General features: G+C 36.5%; 1 protein-coding gene across 1 annotated transcript; it reads left to right on the top strand.

The window, feature by feature from the left end:
• The first annotated feature begins 2,761 nt into the window (after nucleotides 1-2,761).
• On the top strand, nucleotides 2,762-12,641 carry LOC140725557 (uncharacterized). Its single transcript, XM_073041171.1, has 2 exons — nucleotides 2,762-2,873; nucleotides 10,665-12,641. The coding sequence occupies exon 2, from the start codon at nucleotides 10,669-10,671 to the stop codon at nucleotides 12,271-12,273; it is 1,605 nt and encodes a 534-aa protein (XP_072897272.1). The 5' UTR covers nucleotides 2,762-2,873; nucleotides 10,665-10,668; the 3' UTR covers nucleotides 12,274-12,641.
• Nucleotides 12,642-17,561: the final 4,920 nt, after the last annotated feature.

Below are 17,561 nucleotides of genomic sequence, written 5' to 3'. Positions count from 1 at the left end.
CATTCACCATTGTTCCGGTACCTAAAGAGACCAAGGTAACATGTCCGAACGACTGGCATCCTGTCGCATTCACCTCAATAATAAGCAAATGCTTTGAGAGGCTAGTCAAGGACTACATCTGCAGCATGCTACCACCCTCATTAGGCCCCCTACAATTCACCTACTGACGCAAGTGATCGACAGACGACGCAATAGCCTCTGCTCTACATACTGTCCTTACACATCTGGAGAAGAAGGATGCTTATGTGAGAATGCTGTTCTTGGAATACAGTTCAGCATTCAACACCGTAATTCCCCCCAAGCCCGATATGAAGCTCAGAGACCTTGGCCTTCACCCTGCCTTGTGCATCTGGATCCTGGACTTCCTGTCAGATCGCCAGCAGGTTGTAAGAGTAGGCTCCCTCACCTCTGCCCCTCTGACCCTCAGCACAGGTGCCCCTCAGGGCTGTGTACTAAGCCCCTTCCTTTACTCTCTGTATACCCATGACTACGTCACCACCCACAGCTCCAATCTGCTAACTAAATTTGCTGATGAAACTACACTGTTTGGCCTAATCTCAAATAATACCGAGGCAGCCTACAGGGAAGATGTCATTACCCTGACACAGTGCTGTCAAGAAAACAACCTCTCCCTCAATGTCACAAAAACAAAGGAGCTGGTTGTGGATTACAGGAGGAATGGAGTCAGACTAGCCCCTATTGACATCAATGGATCTGGGGTTGAGAGAGCAAACAGCTTTAAGTTCCTTGGCATAAACATCACTGAGGATCTCACGTGGTCTGCACAACAGCACCTCTTTCACCTCGGACAGTTGAAGAAGTTCAGTATAGGCCCCCAAATTCTATGAACTTTCTATAGAGGTACAATTGAGAGCATCCTGACTGGCTGCATCGCTGCCTGGTATGGGAACTGTACTTCACTCAATCGCAGGACTCTGCAGAGAGTAGTGCAGATAGCTCAGCGAATCTGTTGATGTGAATTTTCCAATATTCAGGACAGTGACAAAGACAGGTGTGTAAAAAGGTCCTGAAGGATCACTGGGGACCGGAGATACCTCAACCTCAAACTGTTCCAGCTGCTATCATCTGGAAAATGGTACTGCAGCATAAAAGCCAGGACCAACTGGTTCTGGGACAGCTTCTTCCACCAGGCCATCAGACTGCCTAATTCGTGCTGACCCAAGTGTATTTCTATGTTATATTGACTATCCTGTTGTAATACTACTTATAAATTACTATAAATTGCACATTGCACATTTAGATGGAGATGTAACGTAAAGATTTTTATTCCTCATGTACATGAAGGTTGAAAGTCAACTCAATTCAATTCAGTATTGATGGTCCCACCAATGACTGTTTAATTGAAGCACTGTCTTTGGAAAAAACTGACAATGTGAACCATTGTTCCACCAAGAAAGCAAAAAAATGGAGTAGAACTAAGGTAGTAAAACATTCCCTCATCACTACCCTCCCAAATATCAAGAGCTGGGGAAACAAATGCTGCAATTTTGCAAATCTTTTAGTGATAGCTCTTAGAAATACATTGATATAACTTGAAAATATTTGGTGGGCAGATCGTATAAATTATCTGATCCAGCTCTAACATAACAGAACAAATACAAGAGGTGATTGATAAATTCATGGCCTAAGGTAGAAGGAGTCAATTTTAGAAAACCTAGCACATTTATTTTTCAACTTAGTCCAGGAGTTTAGGAACATATGGATTCCTTCTTTGTAAAACTAAATATTTAGTAAATAACTCATTGGGGTGATTGATAAGTTCATGGCCTAAGATAGGAGATGAGTTATTAACTTCAAACTTTCTGCATAATCTCTCAAAGAGTTGACCTGCATGTGCATGTAACGAGAGCTGTATAACTCATCGCCTTCTACCTTAGGCCATGACCTTATCAATCACCCCTTCTGTGGACACTTCCTGGAGGTCCAAGGTTCTTATGGTCCACGACTAAGTGTGTACATGTAGGAGGGGACTATCTGGAAAAATAAATGTGCTAGGTTTTCTAAAATTGACTCCTTCTACCTTAGGCCACAAACTTATTGTAGTTATCTAGTTAGAAGTAACCATACAGGAGATATAAAAGAGATTAGTTTGATATTGACTAAATTCTATTCCTGCTAACATTTGGCAGACAAGTTCTGCACTAATACCATTGAAAAAAATTGAATTAAGTGTGCAACATGTTAGTTAAGACTTAAAAGTAAAGATGAGCATTCATGGAAGAATTTGCATTCTAATTCAATGCAAGCACATGGTTGTGTTGGTCAGTTGAGATGGTTGAGAATGACTGTCATTCTGAACTGTGAGCATCATGCACGCAGGCATTTCAGGTTTGGCGTTGTGGCAAGAAGTCCACAGTCATCCTGAAGAAATGGTACTAAATCTCCAAGATACAGGACTCATGATGAAGCATTTCAGCCTGGAACATCGACTGGTTATTTCCTTCCATTGATGATGCCCGACTTGCTGAGTTCCTCCAGCAATTTGTTTGCATTCCTCAAGATTTCCAGTGCCTGTAGAATTTCTTGTGTGCACTAAAACCTGAGAATTGTTCCTGTCTCATACCAAGGAAGGATACCAAATTGTATGCCCTTTACAGCGGTCAATATCTCAGGAGAAGAGAAGAAACTTTGACGCCCATGTTCCAGCCAATCATTTCACTAGCAGGTTTTGAAATGATCTTTAGTTGCTATGGTGCTTATCAAATGAAGTATAGTAGGAAACACAGTAATGGGGTAAACAACCTTATCAAGAGTTTTCAGTAGCAGAGGAGCTGTGCCTTTCCCAGTTGTGTAGAAGTAAATTGTGACAAGGTTGTTAAATTCCTTTCTTCTGGTTTTTGCTCACTCATAAGGTAACTACATAACTGAATATACCAATTGTTATTTTAAGACTTTTGAGGGTTTATCTTAAAAATGTGTAGGTAATAAAAAAATATGCCTTTATGTTTTGGTTGAAAGATAATTAATTATTTTTTAGATTGAAATGAACTCTAAGTTGGTAAACCTCTCCAATTATTTTGAATGTTAAACATAGAGTTTTATGCAATTTATGAATCCATTCAATAGATTTGTTAAGTGCTGACATATACAGATATTTTTTCACTTATGAAATGATTGTGAACACGTATTTATTAGTCGTTGCTTTGTGTGAGCAGAAATCTTAGATATAGGGGAAGGAAGATGGTTTTAAAAAAGAATTGCAGTCCAAAAGTGAGATTCTCTGTTGGGAGATGGATTAACTAAATCTGTCTGGCAGTGGCTGTGAGAATTCATTCATTTCCTAGTTGCACAGAATGACTTTGTATTCAGCAGTGAATAACTCACCTTATGATGATCCAAACTCTTTCGATAAACTACTGCCACAGGTCAGGAGTGGAGGAGTCTTCACCTGTCTGGAAGAATGCCGCTACAAAGAGTTATGTCTTTTCATGACCCCTTCTGCTTTCCTTATTCTCTTCTTTGGTTCTTTTCAGGCTTCTTTAAACTCCTCATGTGCTCTTCATTTGATCCTAACTTCTGAAGCTTTACAAATATTTCCTCTCTGGACATCTCTTATCTTACTATCCCTGTCCTTCCATCTAACAGGAACGCACCTTTCCTGTGCTCTGTGAAATTGATCTTTAAACACTCTCCACATGTCTGAAGCAGCTACAAACAATTCAAGAGCATCCTGGGCAAATCAGCCCACTCTTGCCTTCATTCAGCACTCTAAAGGGTCATTCTGTACAACCAGCATTCAGTGGTTTCCGTGCGTACCATCTCCAAAATCCCCAGCGTTACCTGCCTGGAATACTCTGATAGCACCTTTCAAAGCCTCAACAAAGGTAGCAGAGATGAGGGATCACCATCACCTGCAGATGTTCCTCTAATTAGATGCTTTCCTGGCCTGATACTTACAACGAGATTCACCTTCAATGAGATATACTCAGAAGATGAAATGTACTGCGACGTCATCGTTGAGAATGGCAGCTTAAGTCACTAGCTCCTCCAGAAAAATGAGTATTAAGCTCCGTTAACCCATCAAATATAACATTTTTTGAAAATATTTGAACGGATAAGAGGGGCAAGAATGGGGAAAAAGAATGGAAATTAAAAAAGCGACACTGCGGAGCCTGCTGATGAGAGGAGTGCAGCGAGCGGCTCTCCTACCCGACCGCGTGCCAGCGAGGCGGACGCTGGGCCTCGTTCAGGTGAAGCAGTGAATATGATCGAAATTCTGAAAGCGATAAGGGAGTTCCAGAAAGATATAAAGCAGCAGCTACATGATATTAAGTCAGAGCTCACCAACGTCAATCAGAAAATAGCGGTGGCAGAGACTCGAATTGGGAAGGAGGAAGATCGCGTTCAAAACGTGGAATGGATGATAAAAATATTAAATCACCAAGTCGGTAAACTGCTTGACCTGGAGGGAAGATCACTGCGGAAAAATATCAGAATCTACAACGTTCCCGAAGGAGCGGAGGGCTTGTCTATGACAGAGTTTGTCGGAAAGTTGCTGCGGGACGCACTGGAGCTTCCCTCGACTATGGAACTGGAAATTGAGAGAGCGCATTGCGCGCTCGTCCCGAAGCCTACCCGAGATAGAGCAGAGAAGCCACGCTCAATAATAATTAAATTCATTTGGTACAGTACCAAGGTGGAGATTCTATGAAGGGCCTGGGGTAAGAAGAGGGTGTTTTTAGATGATAAATTAATATATTTCGACCAAGATTACCCCCTTCCCCATGGTCCTGCAGAAACGTAAAGAATACTCTGAAGTAAAGCGAATACTAAAGCAAGAAAGGATTAGATTTCAAACTCCGTACCCTGCTAAACATCAAGTGTTTTATCGAGATGGGATCCAACTGTATCAGACAGTGGAAGAGGCGACTACAGATATGAAGGCCAGAGGGTTGCCCGTCAGTGTGATCATACCGAGGGAAAGCCTGGCAGAGGAATTATCCCGCTCCGCTTGGGAAATAGTGTGAGAATCGAGAAGGCAGGAGACGGGAGGAGGCCGAGAGAAATATATCAGAAAGAGACTGGGAGTTTTCCAAAGACAGTCCTCACCCCCTCCAGAAGAGCCATAAGGTTTGGCTAACTTTAAACATGTTGAGAAGCTAAACGGAAGCAAAAGTAGACGGTGATATACCTATCTCGAGAAATACTTATTATAATGTGGATTCTATATTACTTAGTTGTTATTCTTTATTCACTTACTTACTCCTTTTCCCCCACCAAAATGAAAATATATATATGTATGCATATATGTGTATGTATGTAACATATTTATATATATTTATGTGTGTGTGTGTATATATATATATATGAGGAGTACACAGGGAAATCTTGTCTGTGTAATGGATTTGGTCACTGACTTTTATGAATACTGCAATGGGGGCCCTCAACTCGCAAGTAGGAGGGGTTATCCCCCACAGCTAGACATTTCCTCTATCTCAACGCAGGGTCATCTACTAGAGACCTCAGCCTTGGAATCACACATTCGTTGCCATTTTTGTTATTATTTGCATTTCCTGGTTCTTATTTGTTCAGGGAGTAGATCGATTAAGTTTTATTCTGCTAATTTCAATGATACATTGACAGATAAATACAGATGGCTAAGGACAATTTAAAATTCATTTCTTTTAATGTCAAAGGGCTATTAAATCCAATCAAACATGATAGAATTTTATCCAAAAATGAAAAAAGAACAAGCCCATGTAGTATATTTACAGGAAACTCATTTAAGTGATAATGAGCATAGAAAACTAAAGAGAATGGGCTTCACTAATTTCTTTTTCTCCTCATATAAATCAGGAATAGGAGAGGAGTTGCTATTCTTATCTCAAGTAAGCTAAATTTTGAAAAAGTATTTGAAATGGGAGATAAGGAGGGCAGATATATTCTGGTAAGGGGGAATATAGACAGAAATTCAGTTACTCTGTTGAATATATACACCCCCCCCCCCCGGGAAGTGATATTAGTTTCTTTCAGAAAATTACTGATATTATGGTAGCGGAAACAGAAGGTCTCCTGATATGTGGGGGAGACTTAAATTTACAATTGCAACCAAACTTAGACCCTTCCAATAGAAAAACCTATGAAACAAAATCCTTACATAAGAAAGTTAATACACTTTTTGAGGATGTTGGTATAATTGATATATGGAGGGACCTTTTTCCCGACAGAAGGGATTACACTCATTATTCTGCTCCCCATTCTGTATATACAAGAATAGAATATTTCATAACATTTGGAAAAGACAAAGACAAAATGAACACCTGTGGAATTAGGACAATAGATGTAAGTGACTATGCACCTATATATCTATCTATTGATTTTGACCTACAACCAAAGAATACTATTTGGAAACTAAATTCAAGTCTACTCAATGATCTGTACTTTAAGGAACAAATTAAAAAAGAAATTGGTCTCTACTTAGAATTTAATGATAATGGAGAGGTTTCACCTCCCATTTTATGGGATACTCTGAAGGCTGTCTTCAGAGGGAAAATTATAGCGATATCTTCATATAAGAAAAAAATAAAACAGAGGAATTACAAAATAGGCTGAAGGAACTTACAAAACACAAATTGAATTTGGCACAGGATACATTAGAGGAAATTAGAAAAATTAGGAATGAAATTAATAGTTTGGCTACATAAGAAATCAGGAAAAATTTAATGTTTCTGAAACAGAGACATTATGAAAATGGATCAAAATCTATGAAAGTACTGGCATGAAAACTGGAAAAAAATGATAGCAGAAAATACAATTCACAGAATTAAGGACCCAAGAACGAAAATGATAAAAAATAAGCTAAGTGAAATTCAAGAAGCTTTTGAAGTATTTTACAAAACTTTATATTCCAAAGTTCCAGGGAGAAGCATAACCCAAATTGACACCTTCTTGAATTCTCTAGAGTTACCCACTTTAAGTGAAGAACAAAATAGAACGATGACTGCTGACATAACTGAAGTTGAATTAAAAGCTGCAATTAGTAGGCTTAAATTAAGCAAGCCACCAGGATCAGATGGGTATATGGCAGAGTGGTACAAAGAATTTAAAAATGAGTTAATTCCTGTTTTACTCCCCACACTGAACTGGGCTCTAAAAAAGGCACAAATGCCACCCAGTTGGAAGGAAGCGATAATCTCAGCTATACCGAAAGAGGGCAAGGATAAAATGGAATGCAGGTCATTTGGACCAATATCTGTTCTTAATGTAGATTATAGATCATTTACCTCCATCATGGCCAAACGATTAGAGGAGTTTCTACCCATCCTGATACACAATGATCAGACAGGTTTTATACGACAACGCCAAACACAAGACAATATACGAAGGACACTTCACATTATGGATCATATACAAAAAAATAAAATCGAAGCAATAGTGGTGAGTGTGGACACTGAAAAGGCATTTGATTTGGTTAATTGGAATTTTCTTTACAGAGTTTTACATACATTTGGTTTCCAAGACACAATTATTAAAACTACAGACATTATATGACAACCTGACTGCTAGTATTAAAATCAATGGATATTTATCAAATAATCTTACCCTAGAAAGGGGCATGAGACAGGGTTGTGCATGGTCACCGCTACTCTTCGCATTATATCTGGAACCATTAGCTCAATACATCAGACAAAATGAAGATATCAGGGAATTACTATTAAAGGGACAGAGCATAAATTGGCTTGTTACGCAGATGACATTTTGATCTGTCTAGGGCAACCAACATACTCTTTACCTAAATTGATGCAATCCTTTGAACAATATGGTCAATTATCAGGATGCAAGATCAACATAGATAAAACCCAATTACTTTCATATTACTATAGCCCACCAAGAGAAATTGAAAGTAGATACCCCTGGGCTTAGCACACAGTCTTTCAAATATTTGGGCATTATTATGCCAAAAGATTTGGCAAAATTATCAGAATGTAATTATCGGCCTTTATATAAAAAAATTAAGGAAGATGTAGCAAGATGGAACCTAATTCCTTTTTTCAGTCTCAGTTCAAGGATTGAGTCTATTAAAATGAATGTACTGCCCAGACTGTTATATCTCTTTCAGACCCTACCAATAGAGATTAATCAAAATCAATTCAATGAATGGAACAAGATGCTATCAAGGTATATTTGGCAGGGTAAAAGGCCTAGAGTTTGTCTCAAAACTTTGCAGTTAGCAAAGGAAAAGGGGGGATGGGGCTTACCTTCTCTTAGAGATTATTATTTTGCAGCCCAGTTGAGAGCTGTGATATGTTGGTGCAACCCATCATATGACGCTCAATGGAAAAACATTGAGGAGTGGGTACTTCCCATCCCCATACAAGCAATTTTAGCTGATAACAAACAGCAAAGGTACATAAATACTATTGATAACCCATGGGTAAAATTGACACTTAAAATATGGAAAACTAGTATAAAAGAATATAATCTAGAGGACGATATTGCAATTCTTAAATGGTGTGCATATGACTCAGATTTTACACCAAATAAATTGGATGCTAGATTTAAGGACTGGACAGCTAAAGGAATAACAGTTCTTTGCAACATAATGAAAGAAGGAACACTGTTCAGGTTTGAAATGCTTAAAGAGAAACACTTATTAGAAAAACAAGATTTTTATCGGTATTTACAGATGCGACAATATGTTAATAAGACGCTTAAAAATGTAACCAAGGCAAATAACATGCTTGATAGAGCTCTTTAGAAAAGCATATAATTCAGATAATGGTAGTAGAATCATTTCAAGCATGTATAAGGGGTTGTCAAATCTTAAAACGCATTTGACTTTATATTTTAAAACAAAATGGGAGAAGGAAGGAGGGATAATTATATCTGAGGAAGAATGGGCAATAATATGGAGATATCAATGGAAGTGTACCAGTTCACGGAAATGGAGAGAGTTTGGATGGAAAAACTTGATAAGATATTTTATTACACCCTCTCAGAAATCCCATTATGATAGTAACCTCCTTGTTAGCTGGAGAAATTGTGGAAATCAAAATTCAAATCATTATCATATGTTTTGGGACTGCACTGTTATCAAAAACTATTGGAGGGGGATACACAATGCCCTACAAGACATCTTTAAATGTGAAATACCCTTGGAGAGTAAGACCATATATTTTGGATATATACCTCGAATGGTTGAAAAGAGATAAATATTTAATGAATATACTGTTGGTGGCTGGTAAAAAGACTCTTACTAGGAAATGGTTATCACAGGAGAGCCCAAATTTAAATACATGGATGGAAATTACAATGGACATTTACAAAATGGAGAAGATAGCAGCATCTGTTAATCATAAGCTGGAACAATTTGATTCATACTGGGAAAAATGGTTTAACTACATAATGCCTCATAGGCCTGATTTTATTCTGACAAATCAATGAATCTGTTGTTAAAAAGAAAAGAATCACTCCCTACTTGTACATAGTTCTTTCCTTGTGCTTGTTTTTTCCTTCCGCTCTTTTCTATAAGTCTATACCTCAGATAAATACTTTGTGGAGATTTGTGACATATATGATTATATGATATATATGCACAATGTCTGAAATACATTTTATAGAAATGTTTGTTTGATGATGAACTTCAATAAAAAAATAAATTAAAAAAAAACCTGAAATGTACTGGAATCATTCCAGTGTAGAAGGATGCTGGTTGCTTTTGTGTGTAGTGGAGAAGTTGCATTCATTCTTCATAGAACAGTGAGGGTTGAGCAATCCATAGTAAAATTTAAAATTATACGAAGTCTGGACAGAAAGGACAGAGAGAATTTACTCAAATCACAACGACGGTCAAGAATCTGAATGAAAAAGCTGAACAGCAGAAGAACCAAACTGACATGAGGAAAAGTGTCAGTGTGCATTGAGTAGTTGGGATCTGCGACGTGGAGTCAGAGGGAAGAATAAATGGAGATTCAATCATATTGCACAACAGGGAAATGAATGTCATTTTGGAGGTTAAAAGAATTCGATTTTACAGAGAGAGATCGGGAAAGGGGGACAACTGGGTTTTCTTGCAGATCCAGAGTGAACATGAGTGGAATTTTTTTGGTTTTTGACTCCCAATCTTCCCTCCAACAGCACAAATCTAATGATTCGCAACTGCCCTATTGGAAACTTGTTGCTAATTTATTGTTTCTCTTATAGGGTTCTCGTCCGTGGTTCAGGATAGGTTTGCCTCATTGAGGCAGGGAAATGATATTATGGTGAAATAACCATGGCTGACAAGAGATATGGAACATCTAGTGAAGAAGAAGAAAGAACCGTACTTAAGGTTTAGGAAGCATAGATCAGACAGGGCTCTGAGGAGTTATAAGGTGGCCAGGAAGGTGTTTAAGAAGGGAATTAGGACAACGATAAAGGAATATTTGAAGGCCTCAGTGAGTATGATTAAAGAAACCAACAAGGCATGATATACATACATGAAGAACAGTGATGATAGGATGATATACATACATGAAGAACAGTGATGATAGGTCTGATGAGGAATAAAAGAGGAAATGTGCCTAGAGTCTGAAGAAATTTAATCTGTATTATTATTTAAGAAACTGATATAAAATTAAAACAGACATTATATTCTAATATCAGTCCACTCCATAAATATGAAGTACTTATTTTCTAAACATGCTTGTCTTTTTACTTCACAGGAACATGACTTCCAAATGGTTTTTGGGTATTCTGACTCTGTGCACTTTTGCGACTTGCTCTTCTGATTGTGAATTCCAAAAAGAAGTCTTTGTTTGTAACAAAAGATCCATGAAGGAAATGCCAGCGAATATACCTTCCAATGTAACAGAAATACACGTGATGAATACTAATATTAGCACATTAAGATCTGGAGCCTTTAACAATTATCCTGCAACAGTGACGAGGATTGATTTTATGAATAATTTAATATCGACAATAGAAATTGGGGCCCTGGATGGTCTCAGTAATCTCACTCATCTTGAGGTAGACGGTAGCCCACTGGAAACATTGAATGCTGGGGTTTTTGACAACCTTCCACAACTGAAGAATCTCTTCCTGACAACAAATCGTATTAAGAATCTAGAAAAGGGATTATTTGATAAACTTCTGAAATTAGAGGAACTGCGTTTGTTTGACAATAGCTTACGTGAGATTCCAAGTGGAATATTTGACAAACTTTCACAGCTTCAAAAATTGCATATGGGAGGAAATGAGATAAAGAATCTTCCTGCACGAATATTTGATAACGTTAGAAAACTCAAAGTTCTTCGACTTCACAATAATCAGATTGCTAATCTTACAACAGGTATTTTTGACCATCTCTCAGAACTCACTGAGCTTTCTTTGAGTAGGAATAGTATTTCACATCTCCCATCTGACATTTTTTCTAAACTTATTATGTTAGAAAAGTTGTTTTTGGAGTCAAACTCCATCACAGAACTTCCTGAAGGGATTTTGAACAATTTGACAAAATTATCTCGCCTGAAACTGGACTCTAACATGATCTCCAGTCTTCCTGCTAATGCATTTGAATTCACTCCAAAACTCATTGAACTTTCCTTGACAGAAAACAAACTTCTCACTCTTCCTGATAATGTGTTCAGTAAACTGTCTAACCTGACTAAACTTCGACTGAGCAAGAACCAGATCTCAACTATTGGAAAGAAAGCTTTCAGTGGCCTTAAACAATTGAGTGATCTTCAGCTGCAAGGAAACAATATTAGCACGTTGGACAATGAAGTTTTTGAAGAATTATCCAAGTTGAAAAAGCTGAATCTTGCCAATAATCAGTTGTCTAATATACCTAATGGAACCTTTAATAATTTGCGGTCTCTTTCTCCCCGTGGACTCAACCTGCAGAATAACCCCTTTGTTTGCGACTGTCAATTAATATACCTGAGAAAGTGGATGAAGGCAAATGAAAGGAGAGTAAAATCAGCGAGTAAATTGTTATGTGACAGTCCTGTTGCTAGAGCTGAATTGACTATTCTATTTTTAAAAGAGGAAGAATTTATCTGTTTAACTACAACGGCACTAACTACTATTCCACAAGTTTCAACTTTGATGACTACTTTATTAACTGCCGTGAATACCTTTACAACAGAAGGAATTATCACAACAGAAACTTCAAATCCTATTGTGACTACAGTGTTATCTACTCCCAGTACAACAGAACTCACAACAGAACAGACATCCACATCCGGCATTTCAACACATATTATGACTACAGTGTTATTTACTCCCTGTACCACAAAGACTACAGAACAGACCACCACTCCAGAAACTTAAACACCTAGTTTGATTATGGAGTTAGCTACTCCCGGTACAACTGAACTAACAGAACAGAGCACCAAACCAGAAATTTCAACACCTAGTTTGACTATGGAGTTATCCACTCCCAGTACAACGGAGCTAACAGAACAGTCTACCACACCAGAAATTTCAACACCTAGTCTGACTACGGAGTTATCTACTCCCGGTGGAACTAACAGAACAGACAACAATATCTGGCATTTCAACACGTAATAGGTGAGTCCTTCGGGTCAAACAGTGTGTACGCTAGGTTACTATAGGAAGTGAGAGAAGATATTTCTGCACCTCTGGTGATGATCTTTGCATCCTCACTTGCATAGGAATAGTACCAAAAGACTAGAGGGTGGTAAATGCAAAATAGTATTTCACAGCTCCCTTTTGAACTGCCTGAAGGGATTTTGAACAATTTGACAAAAATAACTCGCTTGAAACTGGACTCTAACATGATCTCCAGTCTTCCTGCTAATGCATTTGAATGCACTTCAAAGATCGTTGAACTTTCCTTGACTAAAAAAAAACTTCTTGCTCCATTTTGCAGCGAATGGAGTGAGTTGCGTTTTCACTGCAGCTCTACTTTTTATACCTTACGTTCCACTGATCGATCCGTTTTAAGTTTGAAGATTTACTATTTTTGTTGAAGGATTTATGACTTAACTACGATGGCAGGAAGTCAATCCTGTATTGAATTGAGAGGTGCCAAGACCCTTCCCAAAACGGAACAAACGGAACAAATAAAGAAATAGGAGGAACTTTTTACTTTAGAAAAAATACTCTCTTGAATACAAGATATGAAACTTGAATTTGGTTCGCTTAACACTAAGATTGATAAACTGACAGATGCTAACAGAAAACTTGAAAAATCCTTCTCTACTGTTCAAGAATCTTTGAAGAATTTGGATTTTCAATTTCAGACGCTCAAACAGACTACTTATCGAATTGAGAAGGAACAGGAATCATTCAGGCAAACTATTAACGAGCAAGAATTGAAGATGTCATCTATGGAAAAGAAAATTAATGATGTTACTTTGGAGCTATCAAGAACGAAGAAAAAAACAATTGATTTAGACAGTAGAATGCGCAGGAGGAATTTATGTATATTGGGCTTGCCTGAAAATACTGAAACTGGTGACCTGTTAAAGGTTCCTTTCAGATATACTATATTCACTTTTTAATGAGATTCTTGAAGCAAACCCTGTACTCAATAGATCTCATCGAATTCCAAGATCTAGACCCTCAACCAAATTACGTCCACAACCACTCATACTTTGCTTGCACTATTTTACAACCAAAGAAGCTATACTCCAAGAGGCAAGGAAAAGGGGTAAGCTAATCTACAATACAACAGAAATTCGTATAGTGGAGGACTTTGCTCCTGAGATTTTTGCCGAAAGAAGGAAATACCGGGAATTGATGGTTGAATTATATAAAAGAAAATGTCGCCCGTCGTACGTTATCAGGCACGTCTAATAATTTTTCCGCCTGACTCTCAGCCACAAAAGATTAAACCTCCAGACAAAGGCTGGGAATTTATTAAAGGATTTAAATCTTTGCTGAATGTAACTTGAATAGGTAATTCCGAGCTGGGAGATGTTTATAGATGCTTTGAGGAAAGTCTGTTTTATGCTTTATGTATGTCCATACAGGACTTGGCTGATTTAATTTTTTTGATTTTTTAATAATTAGTATATATTTACAGTTACTTTGAAGAAAATCTGTTCCACATTTTATATGTCCACACAGGACCTGGTTTATTTAGTTTTTTTCTCTCACTTGCCTTAATATTAATATAGCTTTGGGTTTGATATATATATATACACATACTTATTTTTTGCATAAGTTGTAAGTCTTTAAAAAAAAACTTCAGTTGTAATATATTATTTGCTTGGCTTTATTCTTTTCTGAATACATGATTAATATACTTTAGATGAATTTAAGATGGCTGTCGCCAGTTATGTTTTAACTATTGTTAGACATAACATTACAACATTTGAAATTTGTTCATCTCTTTTATTATGTCTAAGATCGGTGCAGTAAACATATAACTTTGTTAATACAGCTGCAAAATGGAGACTGAGGTTAAAGGTCATAGGTTTAGCATGCGATCTTCCTATTGGATCGCTTCTCGGGCTTTGGGGGAGAGGGGTGGGGCTATTAGAATAGTTTTTTTCTTGACTGGGCAGTTCTGAGAGGTTATATTTTGTATCAATCATGTCGTTACTTCTGGTCAAGTCAGTGCTGTTGCTTTCCTTTGGATCTAGTTTGCGTTTGCGCAATAGCTTTCTCTATAAAATTTTAAATTAATTCTTAAACATGGATGCTAATAACATTAATATAATTTCTTGGAATTTGAATGGCATGAATCATCCTATTAAGTGTAAAAAGATTTTTAAGAAATTAAAAACTCTTCATGCGGATATTACTTTTGCACAAGAAACTCATGTACGGGGATAGGTTTTTTAATTCTGGAAGGGCCCTTTATTCATTCTTTATCAATAAATAAAGTTAGAGGGGTATCTATTTTTGTTAACTCTCAAATCCCTTTTGTACATTTTTATACTGTTACTGATTTGATTGGAAGATATTTAATTGTCACTGGTTTATTATGCAGCGAAAAGATAGCTTTGGTGTGAGTTTATGCACCTAGTTCAGACAGTCCTGAAATTCTTAAGAAGCTATTTTTCACGCTCCCAGATCTAAATGAATATAAGTTGATTATAGGCAGTGACTTTAACTGTTGTCTTAACCCATCGATTGACAGGTCATCAACCAATTCGTTGCTTTCTAATAAAGCAAATATTCCTATAAAAATATTCCTTTCTATCAGAATACGGCTTGGTCAATAGCTGGAGATATAAACACCCCAATGACAAAGATTTTTCTTTTTCTTCACACATTCATCAAAAATATTCAAGAATTTTGTCTTTAATTTAGGTGCTTTTTTGTTAAATTCTCTTCCTTTGTAGCATATTGTTATTGTATGCTTAACCTTGCTCTGTATTAATGCTCCTCACTGGGATTTGGGGTTTTTAATTTTGTAAAATGTTTTGAAAAACTAATAAAAAAATAAAAAAATAATTCAAGAATTGATTATTTTTTTCTAGATACACGATTGTTGTATTCCGTTGCTGATTGTGCATATGACGTCATTGCGCGGTTGGATCACGTACCTTTGAAATTAACTTTGAGGCTCTTTGATAACATTTTGAAAATGTCACACTGGAGATTGAATCCCGTATTGTTACAAGATCCAACTTTTGTTAGTTTTATCAAGCAGCAAATTTCTTTATTCTTTGAACTTAATACAACGGAAGGTATGTCAAATTTGGTTATATGGGATACAATGAAATCCTTTCTTAGGGGACAGATAATTTCATATTCAGCAGGTTTAAGAAGGAAAATCAAAGCGGAACTTTTAGTGATTACAAATAAAATTAGAGAGATAGATAAAGCGTCATCAGTAAGACCTAGTGAAGATCTATATAAGGAAAGGGTTGAACTCGAAACACAGCATGATCTGCATCTGACCTTCCCCATTGAGCAGCAAATTTTTAATTCCAAAGGTCATTTTGTATACCTGGTGATAAATCAGGTAAATTGCTGACTGATCAGTTGAAGGCAAATATGGTCAGAAGACAGATTTTGAAAATACGTAGACCAGATAGAACTGAAACATTAGACCCTCATGAAATTAATAAGATATTTATGGATTTCTATTCTAATCTTTATAAATCTGAATTCTCTGATAATACTATCATTATTAATAGATTTTTGCAAAAATTAAATGTACCTAAAATTTTTATTCAAGATATTAATACACTAGATGTTCCTATTAAACAAGAGGAAATAACTAGGGCTATATCCTCTATGCAACTAGAGAAAGCTCCAGGACCAGATGGATATACAATGGAATTTTATAAGACCTTTACTGAAATGCTTACATCACATCTTTGTCAAACTTTCACTGATTCTATATCCTTTGGGAATCTTCCAAAAACTTTTTATGAGGCATCAATTTCATTGATTCCTAAAAAAGGAAAAGATCGATCTGAATGTGCCTCCTATAGACCAATTTCCTTATTGAATGTGGATCTTAAAATTCTCCCTAAGATTCTGGCCAATAGGCTTGAGAATAATTTGCTCACTGTTATTTCAAATGATCAAACTGGATTTATTAAAAATAGGTATTCATGTTTTAATATTTGAAGATTGTTAAATATTATTTATTCTCCCTCAGTTAAAGAATCTGAATGTATTGTTTCTCTCGATGCAGAGAAAGCTTTTGATAGGGTGGAATGGACTTAGTTATTTCAGGTTTTGGAGAGATTTAATTTTGGTCTGGGATTTATTTCCTGTATCAAACTGATCTAAAAGCCCCGATGGCTGCAGTTATAACTAACAATCAAAAATCTCCTTATTTTAGACTATATAGTGGAACCTGTCAGGGTTGTCCTCTTAGTCCTTTATTATTTAATTTGGTTTTAGAACCACTTGCTATTGCTCTTAGGGATTCCAACTCTGTTCCGGGTATTAAGAGAGGGGATAAAGTACATAAGGTTTCATTATACGCAGATGATTTATTAGTTTACATTTCAGACCCTAGGAAATCTATTCCCTCTATGTTATCCATATTTACTGAATTTAGTACTTTCTCTGGATATAAATGTGAATTATTTCCTATTAATAATTAATCTGATCATTATGATCAAATACCTTTTTATATTGCTAAAATTATTTTACCTATCTTGTTTAAAATAACTAAAAATTTTAAAGATCTATATAAATATAATTTTCTTCCTTTAATTGAATATACACAACAAATGCTTTCCAAATGGTCGCCTATGACGATGTTGTTAATTGGTCGAATAAGTGCTATAAAAATGACAATTTTACCGAAATTTTTATACATGTTTCAAGCTGTTCCATCCTTTGCCCCAAAAATGTTTTTTGATAAAATAGATTTTATAATCCAGTCATATATATGGAATAATAAGAGTTCTAGTGTGAGTAAACTTTTATTGCAAAAATTGAAAAAAGATGGAGGCTTGGCTTTACCAAACTTCAGATTTTATTACTGGACAATTAATATTCATTATATTACTTTTTGGATTCACTGTATATATAACCAGGACTGTCCTTCATGGTTGGACTTGAGGAGAACTCGGTAAGGGTGTTCTCTTTGGCTTCTTTACTGGGAGCTCCTCTTCCCTTTTTGTTTTCTGGGATTGGTAGACAAGATCTTAGTCCCATTGTTAGACATATGTTAA

This window comes from Hemitrygon akajei, chromosome 3 (genome assembly GCF_048418815.1).
Source record: "Hemitrygon akajei chromosome 3, sHemAka1.3, whole genome shotgun sequence".
In the NCBI taxonomy this organism is placed as follows: Eukaryota; Metazoa; Chordata; class Chondrichthyes; order Myliobatiformes; family Dasyatidae; genus Hemitrygon; species Hemitrygon akajei.
The sequence above is the reverse complement of the archived record's forward strand: the minus strand, read 5'-3'. Positions and strand labels throughout refer to the sequence as shown.